General features: G+C 45.7%; 1 protein-coding gene across 1 annotated transcript; it reads right to left on the reverse strand.

The window, feature by feature from the left end:
• Positions 1-475: 475 nt before the first annotated feature.
• Positions 476-15,492, reverse strand: LOC128296910 (uncharacterized). The gene is made up of 2 exons (XM_053032440.1): positions 15,310-15,492; positions 476-2,945 (listed from the first exon to the last, which is right to left on the reverse strand). The coding sequence occupies exons 1-2, from the start codon at positions 15,451-15,453 to the stop codon at positions 1,095-1,097; spliced, it is 1,995 nt and encodes a 664-aa protein (XP_052888400.1). The 5' UTR covers positions 15,454-15,492; the 3' UTR covers positions 476-1,094.
• Positions 15,493-17,055: the final 1,563 nt, after the last annotated feature.

Genomic DNA, 17,055 nt, shown 5'->3' on the forward strand with positions numbered 1-17,055 from the left:
TATCACCTCTTGATTTGGATGCTCTCTTGTTACATGAAACGCAGCTCTGGTGCAATTTTTGTACACGTGAATCTCAAACTCTCCGTCGGCTGATGCGAAATTCCATACAAACGAATCGATTTTCGATTTCGGACACCAAGAGAGCATGACATCATGAGAGGTGACATCAATTCCCCTCCGGCGAGCGTGACACACGATCTTCTAATACATTGGCTAACACCACTGCGCATACCATCCAACCCGTGAGAGCGATCGCTAGTGCAAGTGAGATAGATGACACGCATTCGTTCCTTGAGGTTCCCCATGTACTGATAAGCACCCACACGATGATAGCATACAGGAGAAGTACCGTTATGGCAGAATTTTTACAGGGTTAATACAATCCGTTGTCAGCTAACTATTTTATTATCTTTACGTTTTTAATAATACTAATAAAAGAATACAAGTTTTATTGGTTTTATTTTATTTTTATTTTATTGGAATACAACACCACTAAAGAGTGGATGGTTTTTTATCCTTAACAATGTAGACCCCACATGATCGTGATCTTTCATACTTATAATTAATATTTAGTTATAAAAATGAAACAAAAATGATGATGATGATGGCCCTTTTCGCTCAATGCCCACCCCCGCTTCATCGTTTTCAAAATTAGAGGCCCCAACTATAATTCCGCCCTTGGCCTCCAAGGGGATTGATCCTGCACTGCTAAAAAATCCATGTAACTGAGGAAACCGCTCAAAATGGAACACATTTCGGTACATAAGTCTTACACAGGAGTTTAAGCTGCCTGATCTCTCTAATTTCTCTGAATCGAACTTGATTGAAATACTGCTTGTGTGATGCTTTACTGTTCATTTCAATATTTTAAATGAAATGTTTCTAGAAGCATACTTTGATTCAAATAATATTTATACTGAATCCCTCTTACTAATGGTAATAATTTACAATTTACACAAAACGCTTTCTTCCCTATCAGTGCTTGAGTAGTTACGGGAAGAGTAACGAACGGGTACTATCATACCGCCTAATATTTCTATTTAAATAGCTAAGAGTAGTGTGAGAGTAAGGATGCGCTCCTATTGAACATGTTCTTAAGTGCATTTGCCCGCCTGTTGCTGCTGCTGCTGCTGCAGCGCACGTACCGGGTCCGCGTTTATAAGCCGGCAGGTTTGTTTCTCGAGATGTAAGGTGTAGTTCTGCCGATAGCGGAACCCTTTCTTGCACCAGCCGCACCGGTACGCACACGGTGAATCATGCTGGTGCGATTTCTGATGATCCCGGAGCATATCCTCCCGTGGGAACGTGTGCCGACACAGGTGACAACGATGTACGGTAGTAGTTGTTGAGGAGGATGACTGTTGTTGTTCGGTCGTTGGAGGAGTGCCAACTGTTGCTGGCTTTTGTTTACCAGCAGGACCTGCCGCAGTAGAGTGCAAGGAACTTTGCCTTCGTTGAAGATCTTCTATTGGCTTGGCAGCAATCTTCAGTGGCTTTTGTTGTTGTTTTGCACCTCCGGTACCGCTGTTGCTTGCTGTCTGGTTGCCGTACTTCAGTTTCGACGAGAGCGGCCCTGGTGGAGCACGGGACGACGATGATGGGCCGGGTTTCGGTTTACTCGCTAGCGCTTTGCTTTCCACATCCTGTACCACCACCATGACGTCCTCATCCTCTTCCTCATCGTGCCGCCTTGAAGTCACCTGTTGTTCTGGACCATCGTTGTCTTCGGCACCGATCTGAACGATCGCTAGCGACGAAGGATCGGGCCGCAAATCAACATCCAGCGAGCTTGCTTCCTTTAGGCTACCTTCCTCCTCATCGAACCCATCGTCCAAATCATCACCCGCACCGAACGTTGTGCGTTGCAACGCCTTACCCATTGGATCTTCCTCCTCGTCATCGTCGGACAGCTGTATCACATCGCACGGTTCAATGGTGGTCGTCTTTCGCGTTCGGTCCACCTCCGATGAAACGGCCGACGATGATCGTTCACGTTGCTGCTGCTGCATCTGTCGCTTCTGCTGCTCGATCACCCTCGACAGCTCCGAATGATCGAACTCGATCTGGCGGTGCGTTTTGCGATGCACCGCCAAATGCGCCGGCATTTTGAACGATCTCGGACACACCTCACACTTGTACGGACCCACGATCGGAGGGTCGGTACTTTTGCGCTTCTTTTTCACCGGTGGCCGTGACGTGTCCTGGTGTGATTGTTCCGCCTGGTCGGTATAGCCATAGCATTCCGGCGGTGGGCTCTCACCTTCGAAGACTTCATCGCTGTGCAGTACCTTGATGTGGCGGCGCATATTCGTACGATTGTTAAACATTCTACGGCACACCTTGCATTTGAACGGCCGCGGCCCGTTCACCTTCACCATCAGATTGTTGATCCGTGCGCAGTACTCTCTGGACCAGCTTGCCTGCTCCAGCATGGTATTGTCCAGCGTGGAGAATCCGTTCGGTTTTTCCTGCTGCCCATTCGTCGTTCCATCGAACGTTGGTACGGATGGTCGCTTTCCGGTGTCGTTGCAAACGCCGAGCACCTCTACCAGAATCTTCTGGTCCGTGGTGTTACCCTTGCCGTCAGAAACGGGCATTTCGAATGTGCTCTGCCGTCGTTTGGCTAAACTCAATCGCGACGAGACTGGTGGTGGCGGTGTCATGGATACATTTCTACCGATGGGTGAGGATTTTGTCGACATACTGTCTGTGTGGATAGACATGGACTTGGTCAATTGATTCCCATTGGGCGGCAGGATAGGGAGGGCTGAGTTCGAGCTGGCAGAATGTGATGTTTGGCCTTCGTCGGGATAGAATGCGTGACGCAGTGTGACCCGCAGGTATTCGTCCGAACCGAGACACTGTTCGCGGAACGCATGCCAATCCTCCAACCGGACGCTGCACAGCTCGCATATTGTCGCCGGTACTCCTTCAGTGTGTTCGAGCTAAAACGAAAACAGAATGAAACACAGCCGAAATTAGTATCAGAAGCAGGATAATACACAAACACACTGGTATTATAATCCATGTTTGACATTTGTTTAATCTATCAATTGCTAATATTGTGCAAGCTCATCAAGCTATAAAGCACGAGTTACGAGACCACCTTAAAGCTAGACAAGCAAGTATCATTCAAATAGCCTTGCTTGACACAGGAAGTTCTTACGATGCCTGTCACCACAGGACCGTAATCAAATCCCATTTCATCCGTTGCTATCGATTTTCGAACTACAGCAGGGTAAGAAAGGCCAAAGAATTAAGCAAACGAGTAAGAAATAAGCCTTTTGTTGTTTGGAATCCTTGCTATTCGCCTGGACAATAAATAAATAAATCGCCACAGAGCACGGGAACAACAACCAGCTCTGAATATATCCAGAGAAGAGGCAAAAGAGAATCATAATAACATACAACCAACAGCACTCTCATAACGAGTTCCCCCTTTCAACAAGTTTCTCGCCTAACGAGCAACCCTCTTGAAACGGCCATGAGAACACACCCTTTCAAAGAGCACGCACAATATCTCGCATAACGAGCGCGTGTATTTGCGCGGTTCTCGCGGAACGCACTTGTTTTGTTTCTTGTTGCTGTCCAAGTCCCGACGCTGAAGAAGCGCAGACGGAACAATCAGTTTGCCGAGAGTCAAGTAGCACCGGGGTCTCGCACGGGCACATATCATTTCAGTGCCATCGTTCGGGCGCAGCAGTGAACAAACCCCACCACCGGAGGCGCGGGTTTCTCATCTGTGTTTGACAAAACATGCCGAAACCGAAAAATAATACGCAGCAAGCCCGCAACAAATGCACACGAATTAAAATACCGATCGAAATTAAGAAGCAAATCATCGCAAAGCGAGAGAATGGCGTGAGCGTGATTGCTCTGGCACGCGAGTACAATCGCACCACGTCAACCATTTGCAGCATTCTGAAAGATAAGGAGAAGCTGAAGGCGCTTACCGCTTCGAAAGGAGTGTCGCGCCGATCGAACAAGCGTTCGAAAGTTATGGACGATGTCGAAAGGTTGCTGCTAATTTGGATCGGCGAGAAACAGTTGCAGGGCGATACGGTTACGCAGTCCGTCATATGCGAGAAGGCGAAGAGAATATTCCACGATATCGCCGAAGATGCGCCCTCAACATCCGTTGGCACCACGAAGGAAGTGTTCAAGGCAAGCAACGGTTGGTTCGAGCGGTTCAAGGAAAGGACCGGAATTAGCAACATTTTTCGGCATGGTGAAGCAACGGGCACAGGAACCCTGAAGGCAGCCAACGATTTCGTCGCAATGTTCCAAGAGTTAGTCAGCACGGGAGGATATTTACCGCAACAGATATTCAGCTGTGACGAAACGGGCCTGCTTTGGAGGGAAATATCCAACATGAAGCGTCTGGCAGCTGAACGCAGCACAGTTCCACCCGGAGACAAACCGACGAAGGACCGCTTAACGCTGTTACTTTGTGCCAATGCAAGTGGAGATCTGAAGATCAAACCGCTACTGGTTGATCGTTCGAAAAACCCAAAATCCCACAGTTCGAACAACCAGTGGAGCGTGCTGTGGAGATCGAATAAAAAGGCCTGCGTTACGCGCGACATTTTCACTGACTGGATGCGGAATGCTTTCTGTCCCAGCGTGAAAACGTATTTGCTTCAAAACCACCTACCCCTGCACGCCTTACTCGTTATGGACAACGCACCTGGTCATCCACACGATCTGCCTGATATGCTGCTGCCCGAAGAGTTTAAGTTCATCAACATCCTGCTTCTTCCCGCGAACACAGCACCGTTGCTTCAGCCCATGGATCAGCACGTTAAAAGCACGTTCAAAAGGCTCTACATGAAAGAACTGTTTCAACTCTGTTTTGATGCTACCGAAGGGACGTGTGTGACTTTGGAAGATTATTGGAAACATCATTTTCACATTGCCACATGCAGCAAAATCATCGGACAGGCATGGAAGGGATTTGCTGCCCGAACGTTAACTGCTGCCTGGAAGAAGCTTTGGCCTGAACTGGAATGTTCGGAAGCAGCGCACATCGAAGATACCACCAAAGCACCAAAGGTCGATGAACTTGTGACGCTGGCCAGCTGTTTAGGGCTGGAAGTTGAAAGCAATGACATTGAAGAGCTTCTGGCGGATCACCTGGAGGATCCATCCACCGAAGAACTTATGGAGTTACAAAGGGCTGATGATGCTGCCAAGGAACTAGCATCTGAAGAAGCAAACCCGAACTATCCATCATCGACTGAAGCGATTCTGCAGTTGTTGAACGCATGGGATACTGTCGCCTCCTATGTTGGCAAACATCATCCGGACGAAGCAGTGGCTCGGCGGGCGAATGACGCGTACGAGACAAACGCTATTGCTCGTTTTAGAACAATATTAAAACAACGACAAAAACAATCCACTGTAGAGCAATCTTCCAAACCAAAATAAAAGCAATAAAACATGAAAGGTTTCACTGTATGAGCATTATATTACAGTGTGGCAAAACGAATAATATCACTTACCGGGTTATAAACTGTGAAATTAACTTGAATCAAATAATTTGCTAGTGCTTCGCTCAATCTAGGAGAGTTCTGATTAGAATACACCACACTTAAGCTTATCGAAGACAAAACTATTGATACCAGTACACAACAGTTCGTCTAATTTGTATGTCACCTGTTACATCATGACATCTGTCATTGCTATGACAGTTCAGTGACATCACGAACTACTTTATATTTCCTGAGTACTAGATCATCTTGACCTGCTCATTTTGCGTTCGAATGAATGTCTGCCATAACTCGGACATATTAGGTTTTCCGTACTAAAAAAGAAAGAAAGAATTATTCTTCGGAAATCCTAAAAATAAAATATCCAGACATAATACGTCAGGACGACACCAAGCAACCGTAAAGCACACAACATTCGCATTACTTCTACGGAGCATAGAACGGTGTTCAAGCGATCGTTAAAAATCCCGACGAGATTTATCTTATTGGGTAGAATTACTTTACCACACTCTCAAAGCTCATTTGTCAAAGCCAATGTGAAGCCTTTTTTTTGGTAGTAAGACACTCAAATCCTTTTCGAAATGAATTTTCCCCGTTCCCGGACAATCCAAAGGGTTGGTTCGCGTTATTTGTTGAGTTGAGCAACTTTAGACGGTGTTCTCTTCCCCGTTTGATTTGTCAAGGAAAACATATTGCTCTGAAGCGTGCTTCTTGCCGATTCTGTTGTTTAGATGAACTCAATAAGAATGCCTATTGTTATTATAGCGACAAACAATAAGCGTTTCCTGCTATTCATCATCGATTGCTAATGAGTTCCATGTTTTGGGGATGTCTGGGTTTATGGAAAAGTGCCTACATAGCTAAACCGTACTGTTTCCAGTGCCGCATAGTGTCTGACATTTGTGCTGCTCAATAGTTGTGCATAGTTATTTCGAGGAAGGGACAGTGTGTGTCACAGTGTTGTGTTGTTCGTTAACTGATCTTTTGTTTATTGATTTGATTTGATTTTTAAATACATTTAGATATTTAGCAGATATTATGCAGATACCTTGAGGCAGTGACAGTGAAGCTTTCCTATTTAATGGATCAAGAAACTCTGTCGCAAAGACATCAACGTATTAGCAAGCTATTAGCACGAATAAAAGGATTGGCATGCAAATTTATTTAATAATGCAGAAGTTGCTGTTCATTTCGTACTCAATTGGCTTTAAACTGTTTACCAGATCATGGCAAAAGGATGACAGGATCATGTGAATTACACTTTCAAAGGAGCATCTCATTAAATCTTTAGCTAATGCATGCATCTTGTAGTGGTAACGTAACGTAACACTCTACTCTATTATGTGACAGGATCTCATTATAAAAGATCTCACATAAAAAAGGTTACATTAATTCAAAATTCACCTTGTTAGAAATAAGGTCATCGAATCAAACGAAATTCTCTCTCCTCTGAACGATGGAGGAGCAAAGGGAGAAAAAAAGAAACAATCGATAAAAAGAAAAGGATCTGTCTCTAGCACGTTCGAGGAAGCTCTCACACACAAGCGAAGATACTTTCGGTGGCCAAAGCTTGCACAACCATAAAAGCAGACCCATCTGCCGATAGAAATCGATAATCCGAACCTCCCGCTCGGAGGGTTTCCACCACGAATCGGAGAAGCGATAACATCCATCACAACAGTGCCGCGCTTGCTCTGGGGGCTGGCTGGCAGACTACACACCCCAATAAAAGACCCCTATAGATTAAGCTCCGTTCCACTCTGCACAGAAGCTTCGCTGCTTGGCAGAGTATACCGAGCTTGCCTTCCTGCACCAGAAGCACACACCGTCAGACGAAGATCTTCACCTTCACGTTCCACCCCCAAAACCCGAGCGCCACCCAGAAGCACACGCGTATTTACAAAAGGCCAACCCCCCCGGATAGGAAAGCGGCAAAGTATGACGCTTCTGCGCATGCTCTACAAATTTTCCGTGGTGCAAACTCTTCCCAAACGGTGCGGGGAGAAAAGCGGCGGTTGCCACGGATCATCGCGAGCCCCGGGAGAAGGAGGAAGGATGGCACACGATGGATGTAGGCAACGCTTAGGTTGACGGGATTGACCGGTTCTGTGCTGCCGTTGTGCGATGAATGGTGGGTAGAGCAGGCATGTTCAAGAGGCTTCACCATCATTCAATCTCGCCGAACAGTGATGCTCTGCCAGTTCGTTCGTTGTGCTGCAGGGGTTTGGTGAGCAACGGCCGAACCCAGTGTGTGTTGCTTTTCACGTCGCTGTGCCGTGTTTGGGGCTGATGTGAAGGCGTACACAGTTGCGGAAGCAACGATGCACCCAAAGTTAAGCGGAACTGATTATGCGGGGCTGTTCCGTTTCGCACGTTGATAATATCAACCCACGACCTCAAGTGGCATGATCGAACTGATTGCTTTAAGTTGATCAGTTGCGATTAATGCTTTCATTTGATACATTCCAAACAAATCAGCGTCTTCCTTTAATAATACGATCGTACCAATTAATATGAACTTATTTTTTACAGTACATACCAAAGTTTTGTTAACGTTATCATTAATTTAACATAAAAAATCCCCACATCCAAAAGCCTAAATGGCAACAGCCATCCATAATAATAAAAAAATTCTGGAAATTCTCTACTTCACATCCCTATCTCGGTCTGGGGCGTGTGTTCCAGCAGCCGCATTATCCGCAAAACATTTCTTCTCTACCAGCGCCGACCGGAATACCATCCTCCACAACAGCATCATCATCATCCCCATCGTCATCGTGTCGTGACCAATAATTTTGCTCTCCGGTGTTTTTCGCATCGCAATCAGCAAGACAGGCGCAAACGGCATCATCATCATCATCAAGCCCAAGAGTCGGAATGATGGGTCTCTTTCGGGGATTGGTTTTCGAGAATGCTTAACAGATCTTTAGCGCTCTAAACAAGAACAAGTCCTTCTTCCGCTCTTGTGCGGAACACACAACCTACATCTCCCCGCCAAATCCTCCTGCAACAGTAAATCCCTTATCTGTCAGCTTTTGTTCCTACCGTCCTAACTGTGTTTGCAGCAATGTGACTAGGACGACGGTCGTCGTCAATAAAAGGACCTGCAACGAGTTCTGTGTGCCCACCCGGGCGTTATGTGCTTGGTAACAAATTCTTTGCCAAAGATTGTTTTGTTACTTTCAATTCCCTATGCTTTCTTGGTATGGGAGAAGTTTCACAGCACAGCTCAAAGCCCGGTTTCGAAGCGTGTACGACGAAACGGCTCGCGCTCAAGGGTAAATCCAACCCCGCGCACCGTTCGAGAGACTGTCGGGGTTCGGGTTTAGGACTTTCGGGTACGTTTCAGCCGTCCGGATTATGGAGTGCCACAACTCGGGGTGGGCGAAACGCGAGATCTCGAAACCATTTGACACCCACCCCTTCGTCAATGCCCAGAGGGCAGAGGCACGGAATTGTGGGAAAATGAGCCGAGATCGCAGAATATTCTGAGCCCATCTCTGGACGACCGCGTTCAGTTCAGTACGCCGTTTGGGCAAAGGAAATATTTTCCAAACCGCCCCGGTTTCGGTGGGTGGGATTTATGTGGGACTGTTTGAGTATCGATTGACTAAAGAAAATGTGTTGCCCAAGTGAATGATGTTTTAGCCCGTAGTGAGACTTCCGCCGAGGCGATAAAGCGTCTTCCATTCTTTGCAATACGAAAGATTCTCACTGTTGATAACGTCCCAAGCACAAACCAATGTTTCCAACAATTATGAAGAGAGTATTCTGCCGAAGCCGAACATCTATTCTCCATGGGAAAAAAAAACTGTCCAAGGACATAAATATTAAGTGCATACATGGAATTGCTCCGAACTCCGCACAACTTTCTATAACTTTGGACGAGTGTTTCGGTTGTTTCCTCTGTGGAGAATTATGAAACACTATGGAATAAATGTCTCATTTGAAGAAAAATATCCAATTTCGTGTGGATGTATTTCTACAGTTAATAAAAATTACTAACGTTTACTAATTACTAATTCTAACTATTGACAACTCACTCAACTAAAATATAAAACTATTAACAAATAATTATTTACTATTGTATTATACAATAATGTATTAATTTAATATTAGCGTAAGACGAATTATATGATCTTTCTCCAATTGCATAAAGTTACTGGAGTTAGCAGTGTGCTAACACACTTCAAACAAAATCGATAAACTCGATCGTTGTGCCGTTGGTACCATGTAGCTGAGGCAAGCTGTTACCTCGACACGCCTGCAGAGTGACTGCGTACCCTTTTCTGTGCTCTGACCAAAAATAGAAACTCTACCGTAGTGTACCCACGGGACCGGAGGCAACATTCATCTACACGCGCGTCATTGCGGCGTCAACGTTGGCCGCCTCTACAGTACGAAGTACATGTAGTGCCAGCGGTCCTGCAGAGAAGTCGACCTCGCGTTCAGTCCACACAAACCGTCCATCATCCCAAAACCCCCTCCCCGATGTGGTAAAGCGTAGAGCCGTTGAACGGGAATGGTGTATGTGCCACATCACCAACCAACCGTGTACCAACCCGGCAACACTGTACAGTGACAGCATATAAGTAGCACGCAACCAAGAGACCGACACGCCGTGTATACAAGACGACTTTCGGCACTGCTGTTGGCATGGTCTGGCCGAGATGGGGTTAGTTATCGATTATTTTCGTACATGGCTCTCGGTATTCTTTTCTCCGGCAGCGAGGCGAATAGCACCGTCCCCGGAGAGCAGCAACACGCCACACTGAGAGTGAAATCGGTCGCACAGCATCAGCAAGGAACGGAATTCATGTTGCCGCGCGAGAGGAAGGAAATGAGGTCACGCTGCGGCGGGTACGGCCGATGTGGTATGACAGGTGACTGGCGTAATTCTGTTTTATAGCACAGTACGGCTTTATGTGCCGAGGGGGCCCGCGCTACTCCGCAGAGCTACCCAACTTAATGACCCCCTTATGGCTCTTTTTAGCACACTGGGCACGTAAAAAGATCCTCGAGAGAAAAAGGACAAAATTTGGTTCGTTATCCTGGCTGGATGTGCTGCGCGTGTGGAACGTTCATTATTTACCGAGCCTCGGTGTACTATTTCAATCGCCAAGATCACATAGCAACCGTACGGCTGTGTGTATTGGTGCACCGTCGTTCTCCTTTGTTCAAGGTAAATAAAGTCCACCATGTTCTTCATGCATCACAACAGCTACCCGGGGTCTTGCGGCACCGTGAACATTCCATTCCATGCTGTTTCAAGTACCGGACGAGGCCACATCGAAGTCTCTGCAGAGCACGGTCGGTCTGTGCACGATCCACCCCGATAAGGATGTAGAACGTCCGTCGTCATGCGGGGTAGGAGAATCAACCCCTCATTCGAGCAACAGCGCAGTAGGCACTGAAAGCAACGTTGCCGTTATTTTCCATCCACACAAAGGCGCAGTGTGAAGCAATGGCAGTGTGGTTGCTCTCTGCTCGCAGCGCAGTACGAACGAGCTTGGAACACAACATCTAGCAGACCCTCTGCTGTTGAACCCTCTCCCAACGTATCATTCCGCTGCGTACTAAAAACTCTCGGAACGCTGTCTCTACCACTGCGCCTCGAATGTCTGAACCCCGTTACCATTCGGGCGTTAGTGGTGCTGCTGCGCTGCGAGTGGGTAGGCGCCTTGCCGTACGCTTCTTCGCTTCGCCCAGATCAGGGACTTTGGAGATTGAGGTCGTGGTTTTGAGATGTGCACTGATGTCATCGTGCTGGGACGATGATGATGATTGTGTCTTTCTTCGTGCGCGTACTAAGTTCTGACAAGGCGATGGAATGAGTTGGAACATCTAGAGTGTTTCAACTAGATCGAAAACTCGACCAATTTGTTTGCCATTTCAATGACAATTACTGACAAGCAACTCGAAGCTTCTAGCTTTATATGCACAGTTTGTGCGGATCTTGCATAGTGCCGGAATGCATTGCACTGCTTTCTCGACAAGATCTGAATTGTGGATATCCAAGCTGCAAGTTACCATGAAATTGCAGATCCCTACCCAACCCAACCCTGCCACTCATCCATCGGGGGCGGTTTATTCACCCACTGGGTAGATTCTCAGCAAAGCATTTCTGCCGACGTTTCCGTTCGCGTTGGCCGTAAAGGGAAAGGAAGAAAAACACGTTCGCAACTTCATGTGCCCGATGGCTTCGTATTACGGTGCGCTGCAACAGTGTAAGCTCTCGCGCCAACGCGCTCCTATGTCCGGTGGGGTACCCACTCAGCAGGCCATCGAGATCGAGACCAGTTGGTAGTTTCCCAAGTCTGCAGCGTACTTAGCGTACGCAGCGAGGCAATGGACGCTTGGACCAATGTACCAGAGACTGGTGCACAATAGCGCGTGGAGTGAGAAGCGATGAGCAAGGCGCGGACGAGAAGCAGCGAAACCAAACTCGCAAGCGAAGGCACACTGATATTCGTCTTGCTGGACTGGAGAGCTGCAGCAGACGGCCACGGCATGTTTCGGACCGACGCCTGCGGTATGACGAGCGGAACCGGTTCCCGGCAGGCTGGTAGCGAAAGTGAGAGAGCACCACACGACGATGGCACGGCCGCTACCAAACGGCAATGGCAAGCCAAACGAACCGCACACGCAAAGAAAAATCATCTTCTTTGTTCTCCTTCTCATCCCGTCGTCGCTACAAGATCCTTCGTCAACAATCCACAGCGTACGCGGCGTGTCTTTTCTCTGTCTCTCTTTGCATTGCATGCTGGGTATAACAACGCGTGCGTACTCGCCCCGTCCGTATCGGTGTATCTCCGCTCCGTATCAAGATGGGATGCGGTGACTCTGTAGCAGCACCATCATCATATCCGACGGTTCCGTTCGATTCTACCTGCAGCTGTCTGGCTCCGGTGCTACGACTGCCTGATGATGCTTTGCGGGAGAATTTCTGCAGGCACAAGGACAGCAAACGACAGGTAACGGCATCTACCGCGTGTTTCGATGGATGTTTTAGCACACGAGGGCAAAGTTTTCGAGCCACCGATGGTTACGGGTAAGGCTTTCGTATCTCTGTGCTCCTCTGAGTTTCTAATTTTATGGACCCAGCCATTTGTTGTGGTTTGAAAGCGTTAAGGATCTGAATATGTGAAAATCAGTTTCGATAAACGAAAGTCTGATAATACACAATCCAAACTTGCTTATGCTTACATTTGTTCTAACTAATTAAATATAAAGACTACTTATTATAAAGACTGCTAACTAATTCTATGACATAATTTTAAAAAAATATTAATACTAATGTTAATATAATGATAAACTTGCTTAAATCACTAGTACTACGGGAAACATAGCTTCAACAACTCGGCGAGCATTCCATCCTCTTGACGATACAGTATGAAGTAAAGCGGAATTAGATTCTCGAAACTCTTAATCTCTCTGGCATGTTACAAGTTTTACCATTCGAGAGCCGAGAATTTATCTTTCGTTGCCCACGAATTTTTGGTCCTTCATCTCTCAAGACTAGTATGAAAATAAACAACGAGTAGGAGGTATTGTCGTTGGATTGTGCTGCTATTCAGCAACTCCCTTTCGTCGCCAACAGCAACATAAACTCGGTACATAAAAGGATACTCTATTTTAATGATTCGCTTCTTGGTGTGCTCCGTTTGGACCGGAAAAATAGTTTAGTTGATAGATTCTTAACAATAATTTCAATCGGAATATGAGTTCAGATATGGATATTGCAAGTCACAGATAGTTAAAGTGGAAGTTAAACTGTCCAAGATATTTGTTTCTAATAATGGTTTTGTAGTAACTGTTCATGGCGCTACTTTATATACTTAATATGTAAAAAAAATACAAATACATCCCAGTTCTACGACTATTCTGCTCTAGGTCTACGTCTATATTTAGCGTAGAGCTTTTTAAGCAGCAACGCGTCCTGTGTTATTTTTATGACGTGCCTACGATGACGATTAAGTTTTCCTGTAGAAGAAGATGCCTTCTGTAGAAAAGGCAATGCCTGCGATCAACCTCTTTCTTACTAATTTATCCTGCGATACAACCGCTTCGTAGTCTTAGCCTGAAGCAGGAGTGATCTAAACCGCTCGCAGTACAGGGTCGTCGCCTGCTCATCTAATATCCTGTTGTATTTGTATGTAAAACCACGCCTTTTTATTTCTCTCTATATTTCGCTTGCTTCCTAATTCCCTGCATATTTCCGACTGACGCTTCTTCTTGCAGTGTTGCCAAATCATTTTAAATAATCTGTAACATATCCCACCCAATCTAGCGGACGCATCAACGCCATCACTCCATGTCAAGTTAGGCCTATCATTCCTCCTCTGTGCTTGTGGCCACCGGAACCTGGCGAATCTGATTCGTTGTATGACAGCGAGTTTTAATGATCTACCATTATTCGTCTATAACTAGAGATTACTTCAATTTGACGAGACAGACGACCAGGCTCTGTCGTAACATGACCACCGTTTCTAATGCTAATACTCTAATCTGGTGATCTGATATTTTACACCGTCAATTTATGCAAAATTGTAAGAGAACTAAACAATCTTGCCAAGTTTGTGTTAGAAAACTACTATAATAGACTGGGCAACAGAGCCTATTGAGGTGGACATCTAACGACAAAGATTGTTAACATATTCAAAAAATTTAAACTCATAGGTCATGAACTAGCTAGGATTATTTGTACCATGTAATCAGATAATCAGTGACTTTTGGTGTATAAATATGAACGCCGAATTAAGGTAGCAAAAGTATGTGTATGTATTCAGACACATCCACGAACAAATATTCAGTTCTTTCCACGTTCAACAGATAATCAGGACGTTGATCAAACAACGAATTATATGTTCTATGGTGTGAGAGGCCGACATGCTACTGCCTCCTCCAAGAGACTGCCCATTTTTTCTCATCCCATTTTCCAACCTTTTTTCATTAGAACTGCCAGGCCGTATCAACTTATTTTTACCACGTAGCCGGATAGTCGATCCTTGCTATGGTCCGGATGGAATGTTTCCTCGGTCCTGACGTGTGAAGACCGGTCCCGATCCAATACACCACTGTACCGCGCCACCGTGAAAACTACCATTGTCTGGGTACTGGCTCTTCAAATTGGATGTACACAGACCCATTTCAAGGAACGCTTTAACAATGGGAGAAACGGAACGACATCGCAAGGAGCGAATAGAAAAAGCGAACTCAGTTCAAGGAACACTTGAAGGTAGCTGAACAACGTTGCTTGGAGCGAATAGAGCACATAGCAGGATGCCATGATTTGAAGCTCCTTTACAAGTCGTATTTAGGTCATAGAAAGTCAGCTAACGTATCTGCACAGAGAAAACGGTCAGAGCATGATAGAGCTAAACCGTTGCTAGGTCTTCACAGGGCACTGTCGAAAACCTGGCCTCCTTCGATCGAATTGAAGTGCACCTGTACATAGCAGTTACATCAGTGCTCTTCATTTACACCTAGCAACACCGCGTAACAAAGCTATACGAGATCACATCCATAGCCTGATATGCACTTTACGATGGCTACTACCCCCAAGAGAGAGCACATCGAACACCGCATCATCTCTGACCACCGATATGATATATTCAGGGCAAACGACCATACGCAGGAAAAAGTAACCATGGCAACACGAGAGTCTGGGCTCTGTAAATCTTGAGGGTCATTTACTGAGAACTTATCTCCATTTTCTTTTCCGTTCATCGTGATGGATCAACTATTTTTCCTGATTTTGGCTCTACCCTATATAATGAGAACTCGTGTTTTTTACAACCACAAAATTAAAGGTACCTACCCTCAAAGATGTACATTGAAGTATCCGATTTACCACGGACGTAGGACTGTGTGGATTTCCACCGCGGACCGGGAAGATCGGAAACATGTCCCCAGCCTCGGAAGCATCCGTGAGACAGAGGCGACAAACATTTTCGATATGCATGTTCTCCAACCCACCCGATATCACCTTGGGACACAAACTTTCTTTCGTCTCGATGCCCTAAATATATTGATTAATGTGATTTGAATATAAAACACCAAAGAACGTCCTTCCTTTTGCCAACGTTTGCACAATATTTTGATCTACTTCGAGACACCGCGCGAGACACGGGCTTAGCACCAAAATCCGAACCGAACGGCGCGAAGGTATACACAACCCATCTGGCAAAAACCGACTTTTTCATATTGACCTCTCGTTTTTTCATCGTTTCCTCTCGCTCTAATTGAGCGCTTTCGGCCGCTCGGGAGCCGCGGTGAGCACTTCTATATATGTGTTAGTGCAAAATTAGCTGGTCCGAACGATCCGAGCACATTCTCGAACATTTTTTTCCTTTTGTTCCACACGATCGTGTCATTTTGAGCAAAGATCTAAAAAATGAAAGAAGAAGTTGTGTGTTGCATCGGAAACGAAGGATTGGTTTGTGGTATAAGTGCGGGAACGATTTTAACGCGATAGATTCAGACTAGAAGAACGACACTTACAACACGATTCGCATGCCGGAACATTCAAGTGTTCCTAACAGTTTGGTGAAATATAGATATAAAAAGTGAGATATGTGCATGTCCGGGGTTTTAAACTGATAAAGATGTTGTGTTATTATAGTGATTAGTGATCAAAATAGATCCGAATATGCCGAAAATGCCGAAAATGAATGGCTTTTTCTGTGTGAAATATCGCCACGCAATGGAAGAGCTGGACCCCCCCTTCCGCTAAAGAACGCTGCGAAAGAAACGGTAAAAGCGAAACCGAAATTGAACCGTATTGGTGCGGTCAAACGTGCGCGTACAATAGTGTGCAGCAGTGGCGAGCGTCGAACGATCGGGATCTCAATCGTGCGAGCAATTTTCGGATCCCAATGGTTCGGGATCTAAATCATTCGAGCAATATTCGGATCGCGATCGGATCGACCATCGGATCGCGCGAGGTCAAACGTTCGGGTTGCTTCGGTTTTTTTCGGAAAAATCATGCGACTAACTTCGACTAGTCACACGAACGTCGATGCTCTAGTCGCATGATTTTTTGAGCGTCGTGAGTTCCCTCTGCCAGATGGGAACAATAGCACCGCGCGAGCTCACAAACACAAGTTCGACCGTTTGATTGCCTAGGAAGAAATAAAACAACACAACAATTCGATGTCAAAATTGGAACGTCAAACGGAAGGGCAAATAATTACATTTTTAAAAATTTTATGTTACATAAAATCAGAATAACTCTTTTCACACGTTTCTGCGTGTGTTTTTTCAGAAAAGTAGTAATGATTTCCATGTAAAAATGTTCAAAAACAGCATCGACTTGGTCTTCCACGCGACCAAACAGTTATCCCATTCAAATATCATATGGTGTTTGATGGAATGGAGAACTGTCAAACTGAAAATTGTTTGTAAACAACTCTAGATCTACGCGCAGTCGCACAGAAAGGAAAAATACTCCTATCAAGTGGATAAAACATGAAGTCAGACAATAAAAAGACCATAAAATTGTGTTCTCCAGTGGTCCCATTACAATGGAACTCGCTGGAGAGTGGTTGATCGCAGATAATAGCTT

The sequence above is a fragment of the Anopheles moucheti genome, chromosome 2 (assembly GCF_943734755.1).
Source record: "Anopheles moucheti chromosome 2, idAnoMoucSN_F20_07, whole genome shotgun sequence".
NCBI classification, from domain to species: domain Eukaryota; kingdom Metazoa; phylum Arthropoda; class Insecta; order Diptera; family Culicidae; genus Anopheles; species Anopheles moucheti.

Coding starts and splice junctions, on each gene's coding strand:
- LOC128296910 (XM_053032440.1), bottom strand. CDS start 15,453: ATGCATATCGAAAATGTTTGTCGCCTCTGTCTCACGGATGCTTCCGAG. Junction 2,946..15,309: donor TTCAATGTACATCTTTGAGG/GTAGGTACCTTT, acceptor TTTTCGTTTTAG/CTCGAACACACTGAAGGAGT.